This window comes from Bactrocera dorsalis, chromosome 2 (assembly GCF_023373825.1).
Source record: "Bactrocera dorsalis isolate Fly_Bdor chromosome 2, ASM2337382v1, whole genome shotgun sequence".
Classification (NCBI taxonomy): domain Eukaryota; kingdom Metazoa; phylum Arthropoda; class Insecta; order Diptera; family Tephritidae; genus Bactrocera; species Bactrocera dorsalis.
The window spans coordinates 94925340-94948814 of record NC_064304.1 but is presented as its reverse complement, the minus strand read 5'-3'; the positions used below and the strand labels follow the sequence as shown (position 1 = coordinate 94948814).

At 38.2% G+C, this 23475-nt stretch overlaps 1 protein-coding gene across 3 annotated transcripts in view; it reads left to right on the top strand.

Moving 5' to 3' along the window:
* The window catches only part of LOC105230981 (neuroligin 4-like), a 188059-nt gene that overhangs the window by 107908 nt on the left and 56676 nt on the right, over positions 1–23475 (top strand). For all 3 annotated transcript variants that reach the window (XM_029552311.2, XM_049449718.1, XM_029552312.2), the window contains 3 exons: positions 1612–2039; positions 7234–7352; positions 14085–14354. In XM_029552311.2, the coding sequence (XP_029408171.2) occupies positions 1612–2039; positions 7234–7352; positions 14085–14354 (817 nt within the window). The remainder of the gene's footprint in view (positions 1–1611; positions 2040–7233; positions 7353–14084; positions 14355–23475) is intronic.

Sequence of the window (23475 nt, the reverse complement as noted above, 5' to 3'; positions counted from 1 at the left end):
GTAATGGGTACTGGTAGGAGCTTATTTGGCTTCTTGTGGTTCACTACTGTACTGACTAACTGGACTGTTGGGCCTCAGACCAAATCAGCAAGCGTTGGTTAACCACCAGCAGCTGAGCAATCGCAAAGTCGAAGATGTATCTTAGGTTCAGGGCGCTTTTGTTAAAAGCTGGGATCCAACTATAGCAGTTACTTCGTTTGGTTTCATAAAGAACCGTACATAATAGTCTAAGTGTGATCCCCCGCCCTGCTGAGAAAGTAGCCAACTTACGTAGCCTAACCTAACCTAATCAAATTGTCGATGGAGCGAATCTAGAATAGGCGCAGCTTCTTCAAAGCGTAACCAAGAAGTCGTTGGTAATAAATGCAGGGTCTTTATGCATGCTCCGTGCCATAGTTTTGTGTATGCATGCGTAAGCGTTGCGTTGCGTTACGTTACGTGCGTGACAATAAATTAAAAAGAGTTAGGGGTATAAGCGCACATGTAGCACCAACAACATAAGTTCGACATAAAGCCAGAGCAATATGCAGGTAACACATACACACGCCAAATATGTAGTACGACATAAATATATGCATGTAAGGGTGTGTGTGCGACCAATTGCAGTAAATTGCTTGCTTGAAGGCTGCACTTCTATTTATGATTATCCATGTCCACGCTCCCATCCACACACATACGCTCGTACGCCCATAAACATGAGGGACAGATATTTTTATGCAGCAAACACAACAACACAATAGCGTATACCGTTGAATTAGTGCGACAGTTGAAACATTATATTAAAATGCACTTTTCGTATTAAAACTGCAGCCCACGTGCGTGCTCACGCTTACGCGTCCAACTTAAACGCACCTATGTGTATACATACATACATGTATGTGTGTTTCTATAAATATTGGTCGCGCAAGCCGCAGCGTAAATATAGAAGCGATGTCCTTGCAGTTGCAACATACTGATGCAAACGCGCTTATACTATATATCAACACACACATATACACTATATATCTGGTATATATGTCTATATATATGTATGTGTTATGCGTTTGAACGCAGCAACTACTGACAGTCATTCAGTCGAGAGTAACACTTAACCTAAATACGGCGCAAGCTTTGTGACAGACAGACACATCTGCAGATGTATTTGTGCATGTTAAGCTTGGCATAAGAAGAGCACGCACATAACGATGCTCACGCACGCACTCACACACCGGTGCATCGCATGCGGCACGTTGGTTTGCGCACAGCCATTGTAGCCTGCAAGTGCAGCTGCTTACATATGAGCATATGTGTATATCCTCCTCGGTGCTGTGAATACCTGCGCCCCTCTTCATATATCCACCAACACATGCGCATCTGAAAAAGTGCATATTTGTGCGCTAATTAGTGCGTAAATGCGCGTAGCAAAAGCATTTTCTTCTTTTAAACTTCAAATTGAAATGTTTCTTTTATGTTTTGTTACAATTTTAATTCCCCCGGTTGTCATATTTTAACAACCCGTATCAGCAAAGTGGTGAAACTTCGAAAACTATATGAAAAAAAAATATTTTAAAGCCTGTACCTTTACGATTAATACACACTCGCCTATATTTCTGTATTTCGTCTACTCGGCAGATCGTTAACGAGTACACCGACTGGGATCGTACGTCGCAGCACCCGATTAACACACGCGACACCGCTGTGGCTGCGCTATCGGATGCGCAATTCGTAGCGCCCATCATACGCACCGGTGACCAATTGGCCGCCAATTCGCCGCCACCCATATCGACCAGCAGCAGCGGTAGCTCAGGTGGCGGCACGTCTTCAGCATCGACCGCTGCGGGTGCACAAGCGGGACGTTGTTACTTCTACGTGTTCGACTACCAGACGAAGGACGGTGATTATCCGCAGCGCATGGGCACGGTGCATGGCGAGGACTTGCCCTATATATTTGGTGCGCCGCTGGTGGATGGTTTTAGCCACTTCCCACAGAACTATACGAAGTCGGAGATAGCGCTGTCCGAGGCAGTGATAATATTTTGGACAAATTTCGCCAGAACTGGGTAAGTAAATAAGTGCTGTAACTCGCTTGTTATTTTTATTTAGCCAAAATTATATTTGGTGCATGCAATTTAATTGTAGAGAAAGCATTAGAGCAATCCAATTTAATGTACATTTTTTTTGTTTTATTTACAAATTTTGTTTTTTTTTTTTTTTCTTCTGTATGTAATAAGATACTTGTAAATATATATGTAGCTCGAAGACTTTTCATAAAACTAAACCAAAACTAAATAAACATAAAAATTAAAGTGTTTGTCATTATATTTTAAAAATGATTTCGAACAAGTGACCACCGCGGCTGGTACAAATAAATTACAGCTGAGAGGCTTAATTTTCGATCCACAAAAGAGATAATCCAATATTGTCAAGCCGCAAGATCTCGAAAACCAACCTCATGACGCAAAGTAACGCGGTCACCAAAAATTTCCTTCAATAGATTACTTTTTTCGTTATCTTTATGATATGTAAAGCACTCTTGTTGGAACCAAAGGTCGTCCACATCAACCTCCGCCAATTCATGCTCGAAAAAGTCATTATTTATAACTCTATAGCGTTACCAATTGACTGTAAAACTATAGCCAAAAGACCATCTTTGAAGAATATATTTGAAGAAATATGAACCAATAATTCACCCATAGATCACACCAAACAGTTTCAATATAATGACTTTATGAGCATGTAGCGGATCCTCAACAATATCTTATCTTAGTAACATGCCAATTAAAAATTCCCGGCCTGCCATAGCAAAAAAAAATTTTTGACAGAATTCTTTTTTTATTCAACATTGTTCCCTTCAAGGATGACACACTGATTACAGCGACCTTCCAACTTTTCGTTACCATTTTGGAAGTCCGATTAGTCCTTTGCTCCCAAATAGGCTTCTGCTTCGGCGATCACCTTTTTATTCCACGATATTTTTTTCCGAGCGAGCGTTCTTTTGAGATCTGAGGAAAGAAAATAGTCACTGAGTGCCAGATCTGGAGAATACAGTAGATGCGGAAGCATGTCGAAATCCAATTCACGAATTTTGCCATCGGTTTCACTGATGTTTGACACGGTCTTGATTATTTTTCTTCAGATCCTGCCGTTTTTCACTTCGGACTTTTGTCTTTTAAATGGTCCAATAACGCCATGTAATAGTCGATGTTGTTGGTGCTTCCTTTTCAAAGTGGTCAGTAAAAGTTATTCCATTAACATACAGACGCCAAAACCTTGCTATCCCAGCAGGTTTATCGTATGCAGTCCACTCAGATGACTGCCGATTGGACTTGGGAATGCAATTATGGAACCATATTTTATCCATTGTCATATGCAAAACTTTTGGTTTATTAGGCTTGAACATCTCCAAACACTGCTCCGAATCTTCAATTCGTTGTTTTTTGTCAAAAATGAGCTCGCGCGGCACCCACTTTGCACAGAGCTTTCTGATTCCTAAATATTTTCTCAGAAAATATCCAACACATTCCCTTGATATCTTCAGAATCTCAGCTATCTCGAACAACTTGACTTTACGAGAATCCGAAAATAGTTGGAGGCATCTTCAATTCTTATTTCATCACGTCTAAACTTATCAATCTTTGATGGTTGATTTAACTGGGGCAGTGTTTGGAAAATCGTCTTCAAACAAAGTTTTTACTTCGACTGTATTTTTTAATTCAAAAAGCAATTGTTGAAATCGGGATCGGTGGCCATTTTGTTTTGAACCCTCTCACCAAACGTGAAACGCTCTTGATTCAATTTTTGCATGAACCGTATTTTGCAAGCCAGCGAGTCAAAATCCTTCCATAAGTTCCATAAAGTGGATGAACACAGCTTCAATTGTTGCAAACGATGGTGGATGAACGCATTCAGGTCTTCTTCGGTACTTTGATCTACAGTAGCGATAGCGTTACCGGTAAGTTCTATACGGCATCTCTGAGAATGCCCATTATCTACTAGAGTAAAAGTGTTGTGAAACAGTTGCATAGTTGCCCGTGGTTACCGACTCTACTGGTCAATTATGTTGACCGAATATTGGAGTTAAACCTAAGTATTATTTTGGTAATAAATTTGCATAAATTCCTGACGTTATGCCGGTGTAAGTCTCTTCATTATGAAATGGCAATCAAACAAAATAAATACAAATCGAGTAACAGCCCTCAAACAAAGTATTGAAAATAAGTAATACCTCATTGAAAATCACACGTCTAAAAAAACAGCCGTTATAATTGAAAATATATCCAATTCACACGTAATTTTTGGTGTTAATTATGGTATTCAACGAAAAAATAAAGCTAGTTGATGGATATATGCAGCGAAATTCAGCTTCAATGTTTGTACATATGTACATACGTCGGTGCCAATCGGACTAAAAAACTTCTCATCTTTTCGTCTCTCACTCCAAAGTGTTTTTTGCCGAATTCGCCAGCATCGACACGTGTCATAAATAAATAAAGAAGCATTTATTAAAATTAATCCGAATAAAAGCTAAAAAAATGTGTTATCAAAGAAAGGTCTCAATGCGAGTTGAACGTTGGTAGCTCGCTTTCACACACATATACACAGAAAAGTGCCTCTGTAAAATATATTATTTTTCGCTTAGTTCTTATTTATGGAATTTTCATTTTTAATTTCATGCTTTATGTTTTTGCGCATCACGATAAAGTGTAGAGTATTTAACATCAAGTGTCCTTAGTACATTATGTCTGTTGGATTTTCATTTACTCCGCTTCGTTCGCCCAGAATGCCATTCCAGCACTTGTCTAGCGAGTACAAAGAGCTTTAACACACATTTACAATACTTTTAGCACAATTACTGCGACCCTGTAGGAAGTAGGAACGCTTTACAAACTCACCTCAAACGCACTAGTCGTAGGCTAGTTGGTGGCTTATTGTTTTTTTTCACTTACGAATGAAATTTTTATAAACGAATGGAATATTTTTACAAATGACGCCACAACTAGTTGATATAAACCGACAAAAAGCGAATTTCACAAGCTTCCCGTAACTGCGAACAGCTGTTGTTTCTCGTTTACAACTTCTTATACTATCATCACATGCGGGCATTCTAGTGCCCGCTAAGGACCGATTATTGTTAGAAAAGCTTCTACTATGCAAACTTTCGAATTATCTTACTGGAAACGAAACCATTGATTTTTCATGCCTAACACACCCGTTCGAAGCGATAAAGTTCCTGCAGGGTAACTACTCTCTGCATGCGCTCACACTAATGCTGCAATAGAGTTTTCATGTTTGAGTCGCATGCCCACATAACCGACAAGGGCGATATTGTTCATCGCCCTTTTCAAATTTATGTGTTTACACATAGCTACATATGTGTCTATGTATGCGTGGGTGTGTGTATAAACTCTTTATGTAGAGAGTGTTGAAGTGCACTGTTAATGTTCGTCACTTTGGATTTCCAACACTTTTCTGCCGTTTAGACAGAAAAGCTGTGTTGAAAAGCCAGCATTCATTTGAAGAAGCTTCAGAGCGTTAAAGTTTAGATATAAATATACAAGTTTATATGTAAGTACGGCGGTGATGTATCTCAATTAAGTTAACAAAGGAATTACAATTAAGACAGTAGCTTTCAAAATATCTGCAAATGATGGAAGGTTAAAAATCATAAGCAAGATGATCATAGCACTCTAAGGTTTTTGTTTTGTTCTAAGTTGACGGTGTGGAGTAAAAATTTACAATTTATGCTCGCTGTTAATATCGAATGGGACCTCTATGCCAGCGGACTATGCGAAAATACATGCATAATAGTGTTATTCAAAGTATTATTCAACTGAAGCTCTAATATTTTTCCAATTCTGACATATGATTTTTATACTCTTGCAACATGTTGTTACAAAGTATAATAGTTTTGTTCAGATAACGGTTGTTCGTATCACCTAAAACTAAGCGAAAGAGATATACGTTATACATATCTTCTTCTTTACTAGCGTAGATATACATATATATAAATGATCAAGATGACGAGAAAAGTTAAAATTCGGGTAACTGTCTGTCTGTCCGGCCGTCCGTCTGGACAAGCTGTAACTTGAGTAAAAGTTGAGATATCTTTATGAAACTTGTAGTGCGTGTTGCATTACTATTTGGATCGCAGTACCAGAGGTCACGTGTGGGGAAAAAATTTCGAAAAAGTAAGGATGGTCTCGTCCTCTAATAAGTACATATGTCCTAAACCCCTAAAGCTATAACAAAAATTACTAAAACCGAATAAATCAATAACTCAATCCAGAGACATTAAGTTTTTCTTTCGAGAGGAGGGCTTTATGGGAACCGGTGAAAAAATGGAACGACGGGACCATCCATTTTATGGTGAAACGCCATATCTCGGTACCTGACTGACCGACCGATTTCGACTAAATTTAGTATATACATAGCATTCTTCTCGTATTCAAATGTCACAGTGTAAAAATTGCCGATATCGGACTATAACCACAGTTACTTCCCATACAGCTCAAATTTAAATTCCAATTGCTTATTTCACTTTTCATAAAACGGCATAAAATTTTTCGCTAGGAATTCCCTTAAAGTATGCCACTTGATGAGCAAAATTTGGCCAAATCCAACCAAAACTGTTCAAGTCCCAATGTACCAAATATGTGGATCTCTACACCTATGGTTGACTTTTGACTGAAAATATCGGTCAATGTATGAAATATACAATTGAAATTTAGACAGAATCTTTTCCTGATAATGTTATCTCTGCATATCAAAAGTGGGTCCATATACCTAGTATAAAGATTTTCGAACTTTCTGGAGACTTTATAGTCCATATGTCGACCAATATTTGAGTAATCTAAATACAAATTGTAGAAAGTGTTTCACTCATATCAGTATATCTTTGTGTATAAATAGATGCAATCACACTAAAACATGATCTAGCCCTCATATAACAAATATCAGAATTATCGAACATGTGCCGACTTCACTCCATATGATTGGTGATTGTTTGTGAGGTACCTTAATGAAACCCAGGAAACATTTTAGAACTTCCTGAAATAAACAGGCACAAAGTTGTACATATTTGAGTGAAAAAAATATTATTGTTTACGCTTCAAATGAAACATACTGAAAAAATCGCATTTCGTAGCATTTCCATTGATTGTGCTGAATACTGAAGCAAAAATATATAATAAACAATATTATTCTGCAATTTGATTTCATTTACATCTTCATATAACCCCTCTTTTTTCCTTCCAGCAATCCCAATGAGCATCATCGCCAAGACTCCGTGCTACCCGCCTCCAAAGAGCGGAATCGCTTCCGCAGCACCATTTGGGAAAATTATGATCCACTGCACCAAAAGTATCTCGAAATCGGTAAGTTGTCATCATTGCATGTGCTAAATTAACTACTTTTTATCAATGAAGTCATATTTATGGCAGTTATTAACTGAAGGAAACTTTTTAATTAGCCTCTGCGTAAGTTTGCAGGAATACAATATAGGTCTAAAATCGCTTCAGCATTTAGTTTCATTAGCACTTTTTATAGAATATTGCCCCAGTCAATGCAAAGTAATTTTACTCATAGCAGCTACATCATTTCCGGTCATTTATTGGGTAAATGTGTTAATCATCGAACTTTGGGCGCCGCAATCGCAACAAATCGCCATTAAATGTATTTACATTAATGTATTCACTAACACTTTCACCCGGCATACAACTACATGCACATGCGTATCGGTATATATAGGCAAGTGTGCAGTTAATTACAGTTATTCACACTTTGTGTGGAGACTAACCGTCACTTCCTCAGCTACTTCTCTTACTCCAGATGCCTACGCCCCTTGTGGTGAGGCGTACTAGTAAGTGTTATTAGCGGCTGCAAATTGCTTCACTGCTGCGTCATATTGTTTATTTATTTACTTGCTTATAGGTATATTTGTGACTTAGTTTCCCTTCAAAACAGTTGCCGTTATTGGTTTTGGAAATTTTGTTTATTTTGCTGTCGAAATTGATAAACAAATTCTCCTTTACATTAGTCTCTTTCTCACAGCGGGCATTACCAAAAACCAAAATAATTTGTTTTGACAATGCTTACTTCTAATTTGAACAGTCATCAATATGCCTGCCTAAAGGCAGTATCTACTCGTATACCCATACCAACATGACTTGCTTCTTGCTTAGACCTAATGGATCCACAGCGGTAACAAGCTGTTTGCGTGAGACCAGCCAGACACCCGTCGTAAAATGACAACAACAGAAGCAATCACAGAGTCGAATTCCTAAGAATTTAAAAAGGCTGTTGCTAAGATTAAGCACATGAAAAGATCAGCAAGTATGCCATTCAGACCAAGTGTGCTGTTGCCACTCTGTTGTACTAGCATTTGTCAAAACTTCCGGCGAGAGCGACACTCCAACCTTTGGATGGCAATAGCCAAGTGATGCACAATAATTGACGTAAATATAATGATGTGTGGCACTAAAAAATTTTGATATGCAAAAGATGACAAGTGACTTGATGACATGACACACAAACGACATTTGATGAGTTCTCAAGAAATAAACACAAGTTGTATTCCCACTACAAGCACAAATGGCAAGCAAACGGAATTCAAAGCACGTAGCAATAGAAGAATGTACGTAAGAAGAGGTCTATTGAAAAGTCTCCGGCCGATAAATAGAACTATTAGAATTAAATCTACATAAGTTTAACATTCTCTAAACTTGGTGCGTGTATAAATTTGACAGCTTTCGGATCATTAGTTTGTGAATTTTGAGTGAAACAACTTTTGTTATTGTGAAAAACTGGTTGAAAAAGAATTTCAACTATTGATAAAATATCGCTTTTTGAAAGGAAAAAACACAGTTAAAGCAAAAAATTGGCTTGATGATGACTTTCCAGACACTGCTCCAGAAAAATCAAGCATGAAGGATTGGTATGCTGTATTTAGGCGTGATGAAGTGAGCGCCGAAAATAGTGAACACAGTGAAAATCGGACTTCGAATTGCTTCCGCAGTCACTGTACCATATTCTACAGATCCGACCCCCAGTGACTATTTCCTATTCTCATATCACAAAAGAACGTTCGCTGGGAAGAAATTTTCGTAGAATTAAGAGAAGAACGCCGAAACTGAGGCCTATTTTGAAGCAAAGGACTAATCGTATTACAAAAATGGCATCGAAATTTGTAGAATCGCTATAACCACTGTATCGTCCTTGAACGTTACGATGTTGAATGAAATAAAAGACTAATTTTTCAAAAAGAGTATTTGCTATGCTAGGCCGGGGACTTTTCAATTGACTTGTTATTCTTACATGTATGCTGTGGCTATGCGGGAACTTTTCCAGTTATTTGATCCTGTGCTAGCCGCTTGACTTGAGTTCCTTTTTTCCACATTAGATATGTATTTCGATATCGAAGTTTCTTCTGCAAGTTAGAATGGGTTAGACTTTTCATCGACTGTCTTATGGATTCCAGTAGATAACGTTTCGACTCATTGTGTCTGGATACCGTCGCAGCCACATTTTGTTTTGAGAATTTCGAGCCACAATGATGTTTCATTGGAGTTTTAGAAACGGTGACAGGCCGAAAAATGTATCAAGTATAGCTTCATCGGCTTTAATTTAAAATTTAGTTTTTTAATGCCAGAGGATAAAACAACAACAACATTGTAACAGCTGCAGCTATAAATAAATCATAATTATTCGCATACAAATTCACGTCTTACGCGCGAAAAGCACAGTAAACCACATAACATAAACAACAACAATAACAAATTCGAAGTAAGTGGAGAGAGCAAATAGACAAAACGATGCGAAAAACTGGCAGCAACAAAACGGAAATACATATATAGTATATGATGCATTATTAATTTCGCCTTATCTCACCTTCACAGCGCAATTTACCAACGCGCACCCATACACACACATACGGAGCCGATTGATTTACGCACAGCGAGCACAGACAACATTTGTTACGTTAACTTCTCGCTTATATGCTGCTCGACGTAGTACTCACACGGCTGCTAGCACGTGCGGGCCCAAACGCAGCAACTGTGGAGATGTCCCTAATTACGTATACGCCATGACATGCACGCTTGCTGGTAGGCTGCTTTGATGATTGCTATTGGTTGCGTAACGGTTGACAACTGCTGAAAGGCCTCTCACACTTCAGCATGGAGCGGCGAAAGCAACTTGTGTAGCATAATCACTGCCTATATAACGGTTATGTTGAAAACTACTAAAAGTGCGATAAATCAATAACTAAATACGCCACAAGCATTAAATTTCTCAAATAAGAAGGTAGAGACAAACTTTATAGAAGCAGGTGTAAAAATTCACCTCTTCAGGGGAAATTGGGTGTAATATGTTCTTAAAAATACATATGCTGGACTCTCAGCTGAATTTCTTTCCGCTAAATTTGGGCGCTGTGAGTGACGGACAAGGTGAGAGGTTTCCTTAAGATATTTTCTTAATAGAGAAGTGACATCAAGGAAAATTGAACACAGGATTGCTAGCAGACTATTATTGGAGACTTGAAGAAGATCTTCCAGAAGCCAAATATTCTTGAGAGTCATTAATATTTTCTATTCTCAGCAATAATTTATCTAAATATACCAGCAGTTGTTTTTATTTTTTAAGAAAATATAATTTTTGATGTAGGAAAAGCTGATGTGTCATTTTTTTTTATTCACATATTATTGCTTAGTGGCCCTAGTACATGTAGTACAAAGCTTGACATGAGTTTTCAATTGAAAGAGTTTCATACTCAAAAAAGTTAAACTTTGGTTAACCAGTGTTATCGGTTAGCTATCGGTTAGCTTCCAAGCCTCCTCAAACCGCGCGACTGTAATTTTGCCACAAAATTTAGCAATTTCCGCTTCAAATCCACTGGTGGGCACACACATCTGAAAGCATCGTATAAATAACGATAAAAGCAGTGTTTTACTACAGAAACACTTTTCCGATCAATAACCCGGCGCAGTCACATAGCGAGCCATTATGTCATTGTGGTGAGAATAAACGGCTATTTTTGCTGCAAAACTCGCAGGTAGTAAACAGTTTAGCTCTCCAGCTGTTTTGAGGTTACTAGTACATGCCAACAGTCAAGGTATAGTACATGCTGTATCAAAGGAAAATATAGGCAACCCTACACACACGCAGCCACATATACGTACCAAGTAAATGCGGCTAACCCCTTTGGGTATAGAAATCAAAACTGCGGCTTTGAGTTGGGCTACATGTAAAGCTGGATTGCGGTGGAGCGAGTGGTGCGCCGCAAACAGTTGCCGTAACAGCAACCCCGCTAGGCTCTGGTAGGCCGTGTAGCACAAGCGCTGTCACGCTTAAATGCCACAAACACATGAGTTACATAACCATACGCAATATGAAAATATTCAAATTTGTACACATTTGCGCCAAGCATATGCCACTTGGGATTAAATTTGCTGCGTGATACGATAAGCCGTAAAGCAGATGTGCCAGTGACGTGCCTAACTCCCCACACTGCAGTCAACTTCGCATATGCCACCAATGCTGCTGCATCTCGAAATTCCCGCGATAATCTCTCCTTATTGGCCTTGTTGTGTGCTCGCCTCCTCGCATTTCACGGTGCGTCACGCCAACGTCGAAACGAACTTTTAAAATTAAGCAATAAAAGTTTTAACCAAAATAAAACTCTAAGTTAACGCACTCACACCCACACAAATCCATAGACACGTATACACACATGGAAGTATGCAAATGCTCGCTACCGGCAACTTATCGCTTTAAAGCTGGCGAAAGTTGCGGACAGAAACCGCGTAGCAACAAGAAAAAGTGTGAGAAATTAAAAGATGCGAAGCTTGTGTTGCTGTTCGAAATTATATGCGCATAAATGTTGATAAACTCGAATATTTCAGCACGAGTTATATATAAGTATTACCAACAGACATATGCTTATATAAACTGTAGCCTCCCCTAATGCTCACCGCACAGGTGCAAATGTGTTCGGTTTATCTTGTAACGCATGTCATGGCATTATCTCGAATACACGATTCAAAAAAAGTGAAATAACACTTGTCTTCCGGCTTTAGATTAGCAGTTAACATATGACACTTACTCGTACAAACTCACTTTGTACCTGCTAATGCGCCTCTGATGGAACTACACACGAGCACAGATGAGTGAAGAGCGTAAAGTTCGCGTGTTTCACATTTATTTTATTGCAGATTGTTGTTGTAAGAGAAATTTTGCATGAATAATTATTTTTTTATCTATTTTGTAATACTTTTTATCAAGATCGAAACTTTTTTCGTTGAGCAACACGCACACACGATTATTTTAAATCTCAAAATGGTGATAATTGTGCTTAAGAACATGCAATCACATGTGGATGTGTATTCGGCTTACGCTAGCAAATACTGTAACCAAGACTTTCAGGGGTACTTCTAGGCTAACGCTAGCAAATACTGTAACCAAGACTCTCAGGGGTAGAGCATTAGTCAAGACATGACCCATCTTGAAAATCCAAAACACATTGAATTTAAGTACTGAGGATATAACTTTTGAAGCGTTAAAATTCTTCAAAAATTTACTCGGTTTGACACAAAATGGTTAAGGGATTACTCGGGCTTCCTTACTGTTTTTTCGTATAAAAATTAATGTTGTTTTTCATTTTCTTTATTATTCCTGAGATACATATTTTACAAAGTTTTTTTTTCATTTCTAGACGTCTCTCTTTCTAAACTGAATATTTACGCGTAGCTGATCTCGAGCGTGCCACTATTCACGTCTGTATCTACAAAACTCTTACCCGAATCAACTTAAGCATTTGGAACAATATTCCAGAGATGGCAAAAAATTATATAAGATAATACAAAAATCGATTTTTTCCAGTCGTGAAACTCAAGCCTTAATTTATTTGCTCACGCTGGCCTATAACATCTCATCACATTTAACACGAACGTAGAAGGAGAAATACATTTTTGCCTAATTCGATACAATGCTTTATTATCCCATTTGATGACTCCTCCTTTTGATCCAATACAAGCATGCCTTAAGCATTGGCAATCCAATTTTCCATACACTTGTCACAAGCCTCGGCGGAGGCTTCAGCGAATTTTGTTTTCTCCGTTTTCCGCTCGTTTTTGTAGCGCCATGCGCTAGATAATTGCATTACGACGTCATATAGGGAAACCCATGTCTCTTCACCATTAGTGATATGTTTGACGTATATAGAGTCCTAAGCTAAGTTGGCAAGTATCTCTTTTACGACCTCTGTCGACAACATTTTTGTAGATCCAGAATATTATATACAAGTACAGCTTTCACGCGCTTCATACTCAAAATATTAATTAAAATATGTGGAGTCGATATATAAGGAGTGAATGTCCGCTGTAATCTTTCTAATGCCTATACAATGATATTCAAGCTTCGTTTCTTTAACCCTCTCTCTCTCACATGAGCGTCAAGTTTAAATCCTTTCGCTAGCTTGTTGCAAATAAATATTGCCACATTTTTAAAATATTATTGCATAATTTCTTTCCGGTAAGGGTTATTATACGCTTTAGCGCACTCCAGCAATGCTCGCCAAGTTTATTTCAACTTTTTTTTAACAAGCCCTAAGCGCCAGCATTGAATCTACACTACATGCTACTCCATATATACTCACACAGTTTCTAACCCATTACTATTTTACACAAACTCATGCACTTTTCAATATTAAGCTATAACACTGAAGGGAGAAAAGTGTATGTCGCCGAGTTCAATGTCAAGTTCATTTTTCTTTGTCATCCGCCGCACACACAAACCAGCGAAGACAAAGAAAACAACAAACGCCGTCTCTATGTTATCTCAATTTATCTAGAAAGGGATAATCCGCTCCGATTGGAAAGTCAAAACCGCAAGCAAAAACTTGTGGTTTCATTGTCATAAATTCATAACTTATATTTTTGTATGTCTGTATGTATTTGAAAGCATTTCTTTGCTGCTGACTTTGTATGTTATGAAGTAACCTTTTTCTTTTTGTAAGGCAAAAAGAAAATGAAGTACGTTATCTTTTTCAACTGCTGTCATCCTCATTCAGCTCTAGCCTATTTCTAGAACTTCTTCTTATTTGCTCGTTTCAGGCATGAAGCCACGCATCAAGAACCATTTCCGCGCACACCAGCTCTCGATTTGGCTGCGCCTCATACCCGAGCTGCATCGCGCCGGCATGGAGGATGTCATTACGCGTCACAATTTATTTAAAAATCATGATGACATGAACTTGTATGAAGGGCCCGTCAAACCGGATCCCTTTGCATCGACGCGCCTGCTACTCATCGATGATGCGCTGCTGCGTAAGGCTGGACGTGGCGGCAATCTGACAGGCAGCTACATAAGCGGCGTCTTGGGCGGTAAGTTGTCATTCATTTACTTCATATTTTTTTTCAACCGTTCAACACACAAAAGGCAAATAGGCAAATATTTAGCTAAATATACTACATACATACGAGTACATATAGGCGTCATGACGCGTACTAAGCTTACTAAGTAAATATGTGCGACGACCGAAAACCCCGTTGAAAAAGCGGCCAATTGTGGACTCGTGTACGCAACTGTGTGTGTTACGCCCACTGTGTTTGCCGAAGTGCCCAGCTTACAACACACAACGACATGTCAACTTTACAAACATTGCACGCTGTGCGCACGGTTTCCAGCATTTTGCGCTGGTGCCGCAAGGTCTGCGTGTCTGTTTGTCCGTCTGGCTGACCTGTTGTCTATCACTTGAACCCACAGTAAACATACAAACAATGTGTTGGTGCGTTGTCCTTGGGCAAACACACATTTGTTTTACCCAGCGAGTGATGAACTCTCGACTTTGCTCGCTGTAAGCCTCTCTTGTATTCAGAGTAGACGTGCTGACTTGTAGCATTGGATGAGCAATCGAACTGAAATAGGCCACAATGTGACATTTCAATCGGTACAGTGCAGCTGAGTGGTTCGTGATTTCACATTCCTTTTGGCCCTTCGCTGTGGGCAGCCCAATCAACGCCAACTCGTACGCTGACTTGTTGTCTTTCACTATGTTGCCACATCAACGTCGTCTTCTTGCTCGAAACACATCTAAACGCTCAACAAATCTTGCAAAAGTGTCAGATGGTTCATTTAGTCTTAAGAGTGCACCGTGTTGTTGCGGCAGCCATTTTGTTCGCATAAGAGTCTAATAATGCTAAAAGTTGACTGAAGCTTGTGGCACACTTTTGGTCAAGCCAAGGGGTTTAATTTTAATTTCGCTGGTTTTCTTTAACAAAATAACTCTTTAATTCCAATTTAATTAGGTCGAACAATTTTAAATTCTTTGTGCTACTAGTTGTTCCGGGTTTAGCTCTTTAACAGCCCTGATGTTTTAGTATTTCCACGCCTTACTTTTTAGTAGCTTCTTTTCTTTTGTCAGTCCTCCATAAGCAAGCCAAAAGAGCCATTTCCACGGCCGTCGGGTTTACGTAACCGAAAAGGAGCTGGACTCAGCATAATTCTACTGCTACAACAAGAACTATTTCCATTAGATGGCTTAGTTCCGCAGCACAGCTCGAGAAATATGTCAGAAGGTTATAAAGCAAAGTTTCGTGCAGAGTTCAGTTCTAAAGACTACAGATTACAATTATCGATTAAAAAGAAGTTAAATAATAATTATACATATGTATATTGAGACAGACTATAAAAAGTTTGCCACGAGATTTGCCCCAGCCAGAACGGAACGTAAAAGACCCTATAAAGTACATACATAAATGATCGGCGAGCTAATTCGATATCACGTCCGTAAACCGTTTAAAGTGGGTACCTGCTGAAGACAGCCTTATTTCACGGCGCTCAAAAGCACCTGAAATCAAATCAATGCGTTGATCAGTACCTTGAAAAATGCCAGGCATTTTCAGTACCAATTTTCAGTGTGGAATGGACACACTAACCACCTTGGTAGGGTTCGAGGCCGACCCAAAATTTCCGCTATACTTTAGGTCTAGCAGCCGATTGCAATCCAACTCCACATTCAACTGATAAAGTGTCAGTTCTTCCCGCATTCGGGTTTTAACCGCAACCACCACGATACTCCCCGAGGAACCAGTCTGTGTGAGCAAGTTGGACCGAACTCCAAGGGCTCCTGCTCCCCGTCGTACCATAAGTAACTCTCCGGTCAAACCCTATAGTCAAAACTACTACCAATTTAGCTTCCATACTACTCTGGACTGGTGATCAGTTGGTTGGAAGCCATACGCTCATTACACGCATACATCATTTATACAAAAACCCTAATTCTCAATTAAACGGCTTTGCCGCCTAAACAATTCACATGCCAACGACCATATTCCATATTCATTGTTCAGCATTCCGACTAGTGTCTGTATATAAACAAAGAAGTCAGGTATTTCGATCTGAATGTTTGCACATCTTTTTTCTTCTCAACATGCTGGCATATGTAAGAAATACATACGATATCGAAACACCATAGACTGCTGTCATATAAGCTGGTCATACCATGTATGGAAAATCATTTTACTCGATAAGTTATCTTCACGAAATGTAGCATGGATTGTAGTCAAAGGCAGCACTACAATCTTCGAACATAATGTTCAAATTGGACCGCCATAGAATACAGTTCTCATAGAAACTGCACGGTCAACACCAGTCGTTGTATGGAAAAGATTTTTATTTAAAGAGATATCTTCACGAAACTCCGAAGAGAATCAAACTGATCAGTCAAAATCAAATTAAAGATATTTCCATACCCTCTTATGCTTTAGCCGAAGTTAACGCTTTTTCCGGTTTTCATATAACTTTACTTTCCAAACCCGGGAGTTACAGGACAGTCACATTAATTGTGCACCTAAATGCTGCCCAAAAACTTAAATACACAAATTACTTTCCCTTTTTCGTGGGCATTTCTGCACTTGTCAGTTGCAACAGTTTTGACGACGGTAACAATAAAGGATGCTTCAACTATTTAAACGTTTTAAAAAGCAGCATAGACAAAGCGTCTTACCCACGCGTTGGGTAAGAGATAACTGAACTGCTGCTTTGTCACAAGATTTTGCTGTCGCACACTTGCAGCTATGTATGTGTGTTTGTGAGTGATTACATGTGGCTTTACTTGGCAATTGTCTGCTAGCACTCAAGAGCAGCCGTAGACACTTTCACATATCGGATCATTACCTCCCACACTGCAGCCACTACATGCTACCAACCTAATCGAAGCACATTGTGGCCGACTGACGCACACACACAAACACAAATATGCACACATTCGCTTTCGCTTTAGTCTTGCTGCTGTTGCTGTTGTTGTGTTATTGTTGACATGCCTTTGTTATGTCCTTATGTAGCTTGGTTTTGTTTGTGGCACATCGTATTTTCAGCATCTAAAATCCTTAAAGCTTTCCGCAACCCATTAAAACGCAACTTGCTTTGGTCTGGTCATTCAAAAGCTTCAAATATCGCCGCTGGCATTGTTGCCATATTTCCAATATTTTAATTATAACATTTCCTTTTGTTGACTTCATTTGGCGTTCGTTTCGTTCGCACGCTACCGTGTTACTGTGTGCAGCGAATATCGCTTCGGGGGTTTTTTGATAATTCAGAAAATTGTCTTTTAATTTGTTACGCTCGGAAATTCAATCTGACAATTTAGAATGCATTATATACATACATGCATACGCAATTGTGTCTGTGTAAGTGCTTAATCATTACAATCCTCAACCACATGTACTTGTACATATCTATGTATGCATTGTATGTATGTATTTGAGATTGTTCCTGCGAAAATTTAATTTTATTCACTTTTACCGTTCTCCTGCAAACTTGCTAACGTCTACAAATACACACGCACACACACACATACGTATAATTAGGAAAATTCTTCCCGTTGCCATGCAAGTGACAGTTATAATTTGAATATGTTACATTCATGCAGGTATTTGTCTTTGTTTCTCTCTTTTGCTTAAATAATTTGATATTAGAAACCGAAAAATGACATTTTTGCGGCAAAGTTTTGAATTACTTCTGACATTTGCTAAAAGAAAGTTTTAATCAAAATTTGCTGTTTCACAAGAGAAAGCCATGTTGACTACTGTATATGTTTGTATGTATAGTTGTATCTTCAATGGCTTCCAAAAATTCTTTTAATATATTAATTAAATATTTTTGTTTTAGTTTTAACCGAGAAAAAGTCTTTTACAAACAAATATGTATATTATTTTCCAATACAATTAACTTTGCCTTCATTTATTTACGAATTTAATGTTTTTTGCATGCTTTGGCTATTAATTTAAGGTCTACCAGAAAATATTATATTTAAAAGCTAATAAGCAGTTTGCGGTTAAATTTGATCCACCAAATTGCCTGTTTTTAAGGAATAATAAATTATTTTTATCACAGTTCAATTGAAATATCATCGACCTACTATAGAAAAACATATTTTTTTTGGCAAAACTCGTTTTTTTTTATTCATCATAGTTCACCCCAAGCTTGATACACTGATTATAGCGACCTTCCCACGTTTTCGATACCATTTTTGTAGTACGCTTAGTCCTTTGCTTCAGTGTCGGCGTTTATCTGTTCATTCGACGAAAATTTCTCCAAGTGAGCACTAAGAACAGGAAATAGTTGCTGCAGCCAGATCTGGAGAATACGATGTATGCGGAAGCAATTCATAGCTTTGTTATGCATTATCAAACATCATGTTTTGTATTTAATTTAAGGCATTAAAATGCCTTGCAAGCACTATTTGTAATGTTTACAGTAACTTAAAATATTCATCTTGAACAAAAACTGGAATTACATCGCAACCAATTTCACGCGATTATTTTTTACAAATTTCGACGGGGATTAACTCAGCAACAGAGTACCAATGAACTAAATTCACTTTTAGGCGATGAAGCTCAATCAAGGATTAGTATTTGTCGATGCTTTGGAAAATTTTTTGGATATTTAGTAACTAGTATTTATTCCGCTAAATTACATAATATGTATCTATATTATTACAATGTGTATTATTTTATACTCAGATAGTCCTTACGATCTAAATGGCAGGTCTAGTGGATGTAATCTTTTCAATCGTCGTGTGTCATCGCTGTTGTCTAATAGGTTTATAGCGTATGGATTAGGGTGTCAATTTAATCTTGTTATGTACCTTGAGCTGTATCTTTTTATTTCACTAATCGCCATAGGCATTCTAAGATTCTTATGGAAATGAATATTTTTAATGTACCACGGAGCGTAAGGGAGAAGTCTAAAAGTTTTTGACTGGAACTTTTGAATTATGTCTATGTTGGATCTATTTGCTGCGCCTCAGATTTGAATGCCATAAGACCATAAGGGTTTCAACATAGTTTATAAAGAAGAATTTTGTTTTGTAAACTAAGTTTAGACTTTGGGCCAGTTCACATTTAATGCTGAATAATCTGTCAATCGCTAAAAAAAACGGATATCAGCAATTCTTCTACTTTATTGGCGCAGACACTGCTTACGCGGTTAAAGCCGAATTGACAACAGCGCACTAGTCGTACTTTCTTTTCGGTGTTTGACGCTAATTTGAGATTCCAAGTGTAGCCAGGTCCTTCTCCACCTGGTCTTTTTAACGAAGTGGAGGTCTTCCTCTTCCTCTGTTTCGCCCGGAGGGGCACTGCGTCGAATACTATCAGAGCTGGAGTGTTTTTGTACATTCGGAAGACATGACCTAGCCAGCGTAGCCACTGTCCTTAATTCGCTGCACTATGTCAATGTCGTCGTATAACACATGCAGTTTCTCATTCCATCGAATGCGATATTCGCCATTTCCAATGCACAATGGACCATAAATCTTCAGCAGAACCTTTCTCTCGAAAACTCGTAACGTCGACTCATCAGACGTTGTCATCGTCCATGCCTCTGCAACATATAACAGGACAGGAATGATGAGTGGTTTATAGAGTCGAGAGAGGACTTTACTTCTCAATTGTCTACTCAGTCCGAAGTAGCACCTATTTGCAAAAGCTATTCTGCTTTAGATTTCGAGGCTCCCGTTGTTGTTGGTGTTAATGTTATTTGCAAGTTAGACGAAATTATCTACGGCTTCAAAGTTAGGACTCTCAACAGTGACGTGGGAGCCAAGTCGCGAGTGCGACGACTGTTTGTTTGATGACGTCTTGTCCTCGTTCATAACCGGACTCATACCTTTAGCTTCTTATCCAGTCTGGAACAAGCAGAACTAACGGCGCGGCTCTTGAGGCCAATGATATCAATATCATCGTCGTACGCCAGCAGCTGTACACTCTTAAAGAATATTTTACCTTCTCTATTCATCTCTGCAGCTAAATTATTTTCTCCAACGATCGCGTTCGAAACATGTCTATGACATCGTGAGAGGTGATGCATCGTGTATGAACCCGAGAGTAAAGAGCGGTCCACTATGTAGGTTTTTGTCAACAGATTTTTTGGAAAAAATAGACATGTCGGAAACATTCCCTTTGGAACAACATTCTGCGTTGTTCAATTCATTGTTAACCATTTGTTTGCCAGTTGTCTTATAAAAAAAGGAAAACCCACACATTTTAGTTAAAGTTTTGAGTGAGTGAGAGTGCTAGACTCGTATCAAAAGACCTGTATCTGAAAAATTATGCCGATTAGTAGCTGAGGACATCATTGCTACTGATGACTAGCCATGTGACGTGACGCTACAGAATTTAAAAGAAAAAAGCTCAAACTCGATCAACAATCAAAGTGACATTAACCGTACGCCGTCAAGAAAGCTAGGTCGTAACTGACACTATGGTCAACCACGAAACGATGTCTTTCAGCCAGCCACCACATTTGCCGAATTTTGGTTCTATTAGACTTTTTTCATTTGTCAAACTGAAATCACTTTGAGAAACATGCAATGAGGCCACTGAAGCCATTAAAAATCATTCGCTGAAGGCCATCCCAGTCGAGATTTATAACAAGTGTATGGAAAATTGGATAAAGCTTTAGCTTGAAAGGAGCCTCTTTTTAAGGCTGTAATACAGATTATAAGTAAAATTTGCTTAGATGGAATATACACTTTAACATCTTAAACACTCCTATTTGGCAATTCTATCAAAAGTTTTAAACTTTCAAAAGCCATGAAGTTCTGCCGACAACAATATTATAAGCTCAATTTAACTGCTCTCTCAATGAATAGTCATTGCTTGAAGGATATAATTTTATATTTTATTGCCATAGAAAATTTTTCCAAAAATATTGCATAGGCGTTCACCAAAATCATTCCAATCACCTGTCTCAGCTTAACTTATCTTCTAAAAGCTTTCCCACAAGCTTACCTTATTCATAATGTAAACTATTGGAAACGAATTTCAATACCTTTTACCGTCACGCACTCACCATAGTTCGAAATTTTTCAAAAACCAACTTAGCAATCAATTAAAATACCAAACCCTACCAAAAAAAAATAACAATAGCAACCAACTAAAATAATGTAAGTCAGCAAGTAAATTGAAGACGTCCACCGACGAAAGCACTCAACTGAAGCAGCTCAAAGGCTACAGAGAAAATTATTAGTTTTATCTTTGTTCCCATCCATTCTTGCATGCACAGTTATGCAGATCTCTAGGCATGCATATGTATGTGGATATGTAGAAAACACACATTTGCTAAACCTCAAACCGGAACGGTAATTTACGAGCGGCTTTGCCGCCTTCACTTCGAATTCATAACTATTTTTGGCTATGTCTACACAATAACATAATCATTGTTGTTGCTAACCATTTTTTTCAAGTCGAACAAATTGTCTTTTGTTTTATTTCTACAGGCAAATTATGGCCGAATCGAATATTTCAACTTGAATGAGCAAAATTTTCTCAAATTTCACTCGCATACCACCAATACTATCAAATAAACATCATCGCATTCGTGTGTGTGTGTGTGCCAATGGCTTTGCCATAAATACCGCTGCTGGGGTGGGAATTTAGATTTGGGGAAATTGTTGGGGCGTAGGTGAACTATTCGGTCGGTCCATTAAACGCACTGACCAATGCCGGTAATTGTCTAAGTGTGGTAATGGTAATAGGATTGCAGTAATTCTGGTAATATTGCGTATGACCGAATAAACTGTTTCATATACAAACGGCAAGGGTTCTGATTGTTATAACACCGCCCATGGTTTTACTGTAAAATGCCAACTCATGCAATTTGCTTAATTGACTGGGCTGCAGCACCCGTTCGCATGATTATTGTGCAGAAATCGTTGTTAGCAGTGTTTGTGCGTGTGTGTGTGTGTACTGAAAACCCTGTAGTTCGAGCAACTAGTTACGAACTACCATTTAACTAGTTTCATAGAAGCAACTGGTACGCGAGAAGTGTCGATTGTCTGCTCTGCTTAAAGTTTTTACAGTTTGATAGAGTATATGCATGAGAGCACCTTTTGTGAGTAATGATTATTCTTCATTATATTTGTATTTTTTTTTGCATTTTCTTAAAGACCCAATTGTTTACTTTTACCAACGTTTTTATGGCTTCGATATAGTTGCCTTCATACGCGCACCTTTTGTGGGTAATGATTACTTTTAATTACTATTGCAATTTTTGTCTTGGTGCACTTTTGTCATCGTTCAAATATTTACTTTTATCAACATTTCCACAGTTCTGATGAAGTTGGACACATATTTATAAGCGCACGCTTCGTGGATAATGATTACTTTTAAGTAATGATTACTTTTAATTACCATTACATAGTTTTCTCAACGTCCAACTGTTGACTTTTATCAAACATTTTTACAGCTCCAATAGAGCTACAAATTTATGACCACATCTTTCGTGGGTAATGATTACTTTTAAATACTATTGCAATTTTTTGACTTTGTGCACTTTTTCTAACGTCCAAATATTTACTTTTACCAACATTTCCACAGCTTTGGTAAAGTTTAACTCATATTTATAAGCGCACGCTTCATGGATAATGATTACTTTTATGTAATGATTACTTTTAATTACCATTACATTTTTTTCCCAACGTCCAACTGTTGACTTTTATCAATCGTTTTTATAGTTCCAATAGAGCTACATATTTACGACCGAAGTCTTCGTGGGTAATGATTACTTTTAATTACATTATTTTCTTCTATACACTTTACTTTTACCAAATTGTGCTCATTCGACGAAATTGTCCAGTTGTTTGGAATCAGAAATTTTGTGCGCTTACAAACACAAGCACAGTTTGAGAGAAGAACATTTTGTCCTTCAGGAACAGGTTACCATATTTGAGAAATCCCTCTCCTTGGGAGACCGCTTTGTGGTTAAAATAGTTCTGTAATTACTTGCAGTACACACATGCGACCATACACACTGTTACATGCTCGTTCTATGTTCCTTATTATCCGAAATGCTCAACAAATAGCTGAAATAATTTCGAGTATATGCGGCTAACATTTTTGTCTCGTATACTTTTGCTTTTGTTGTTGCTGCTGCTTTCGGCTTTGGATCTCGCATATCACGGCCATTTCTTGCAGCTCGCTCGAGTGTAAGCCGCAAAAA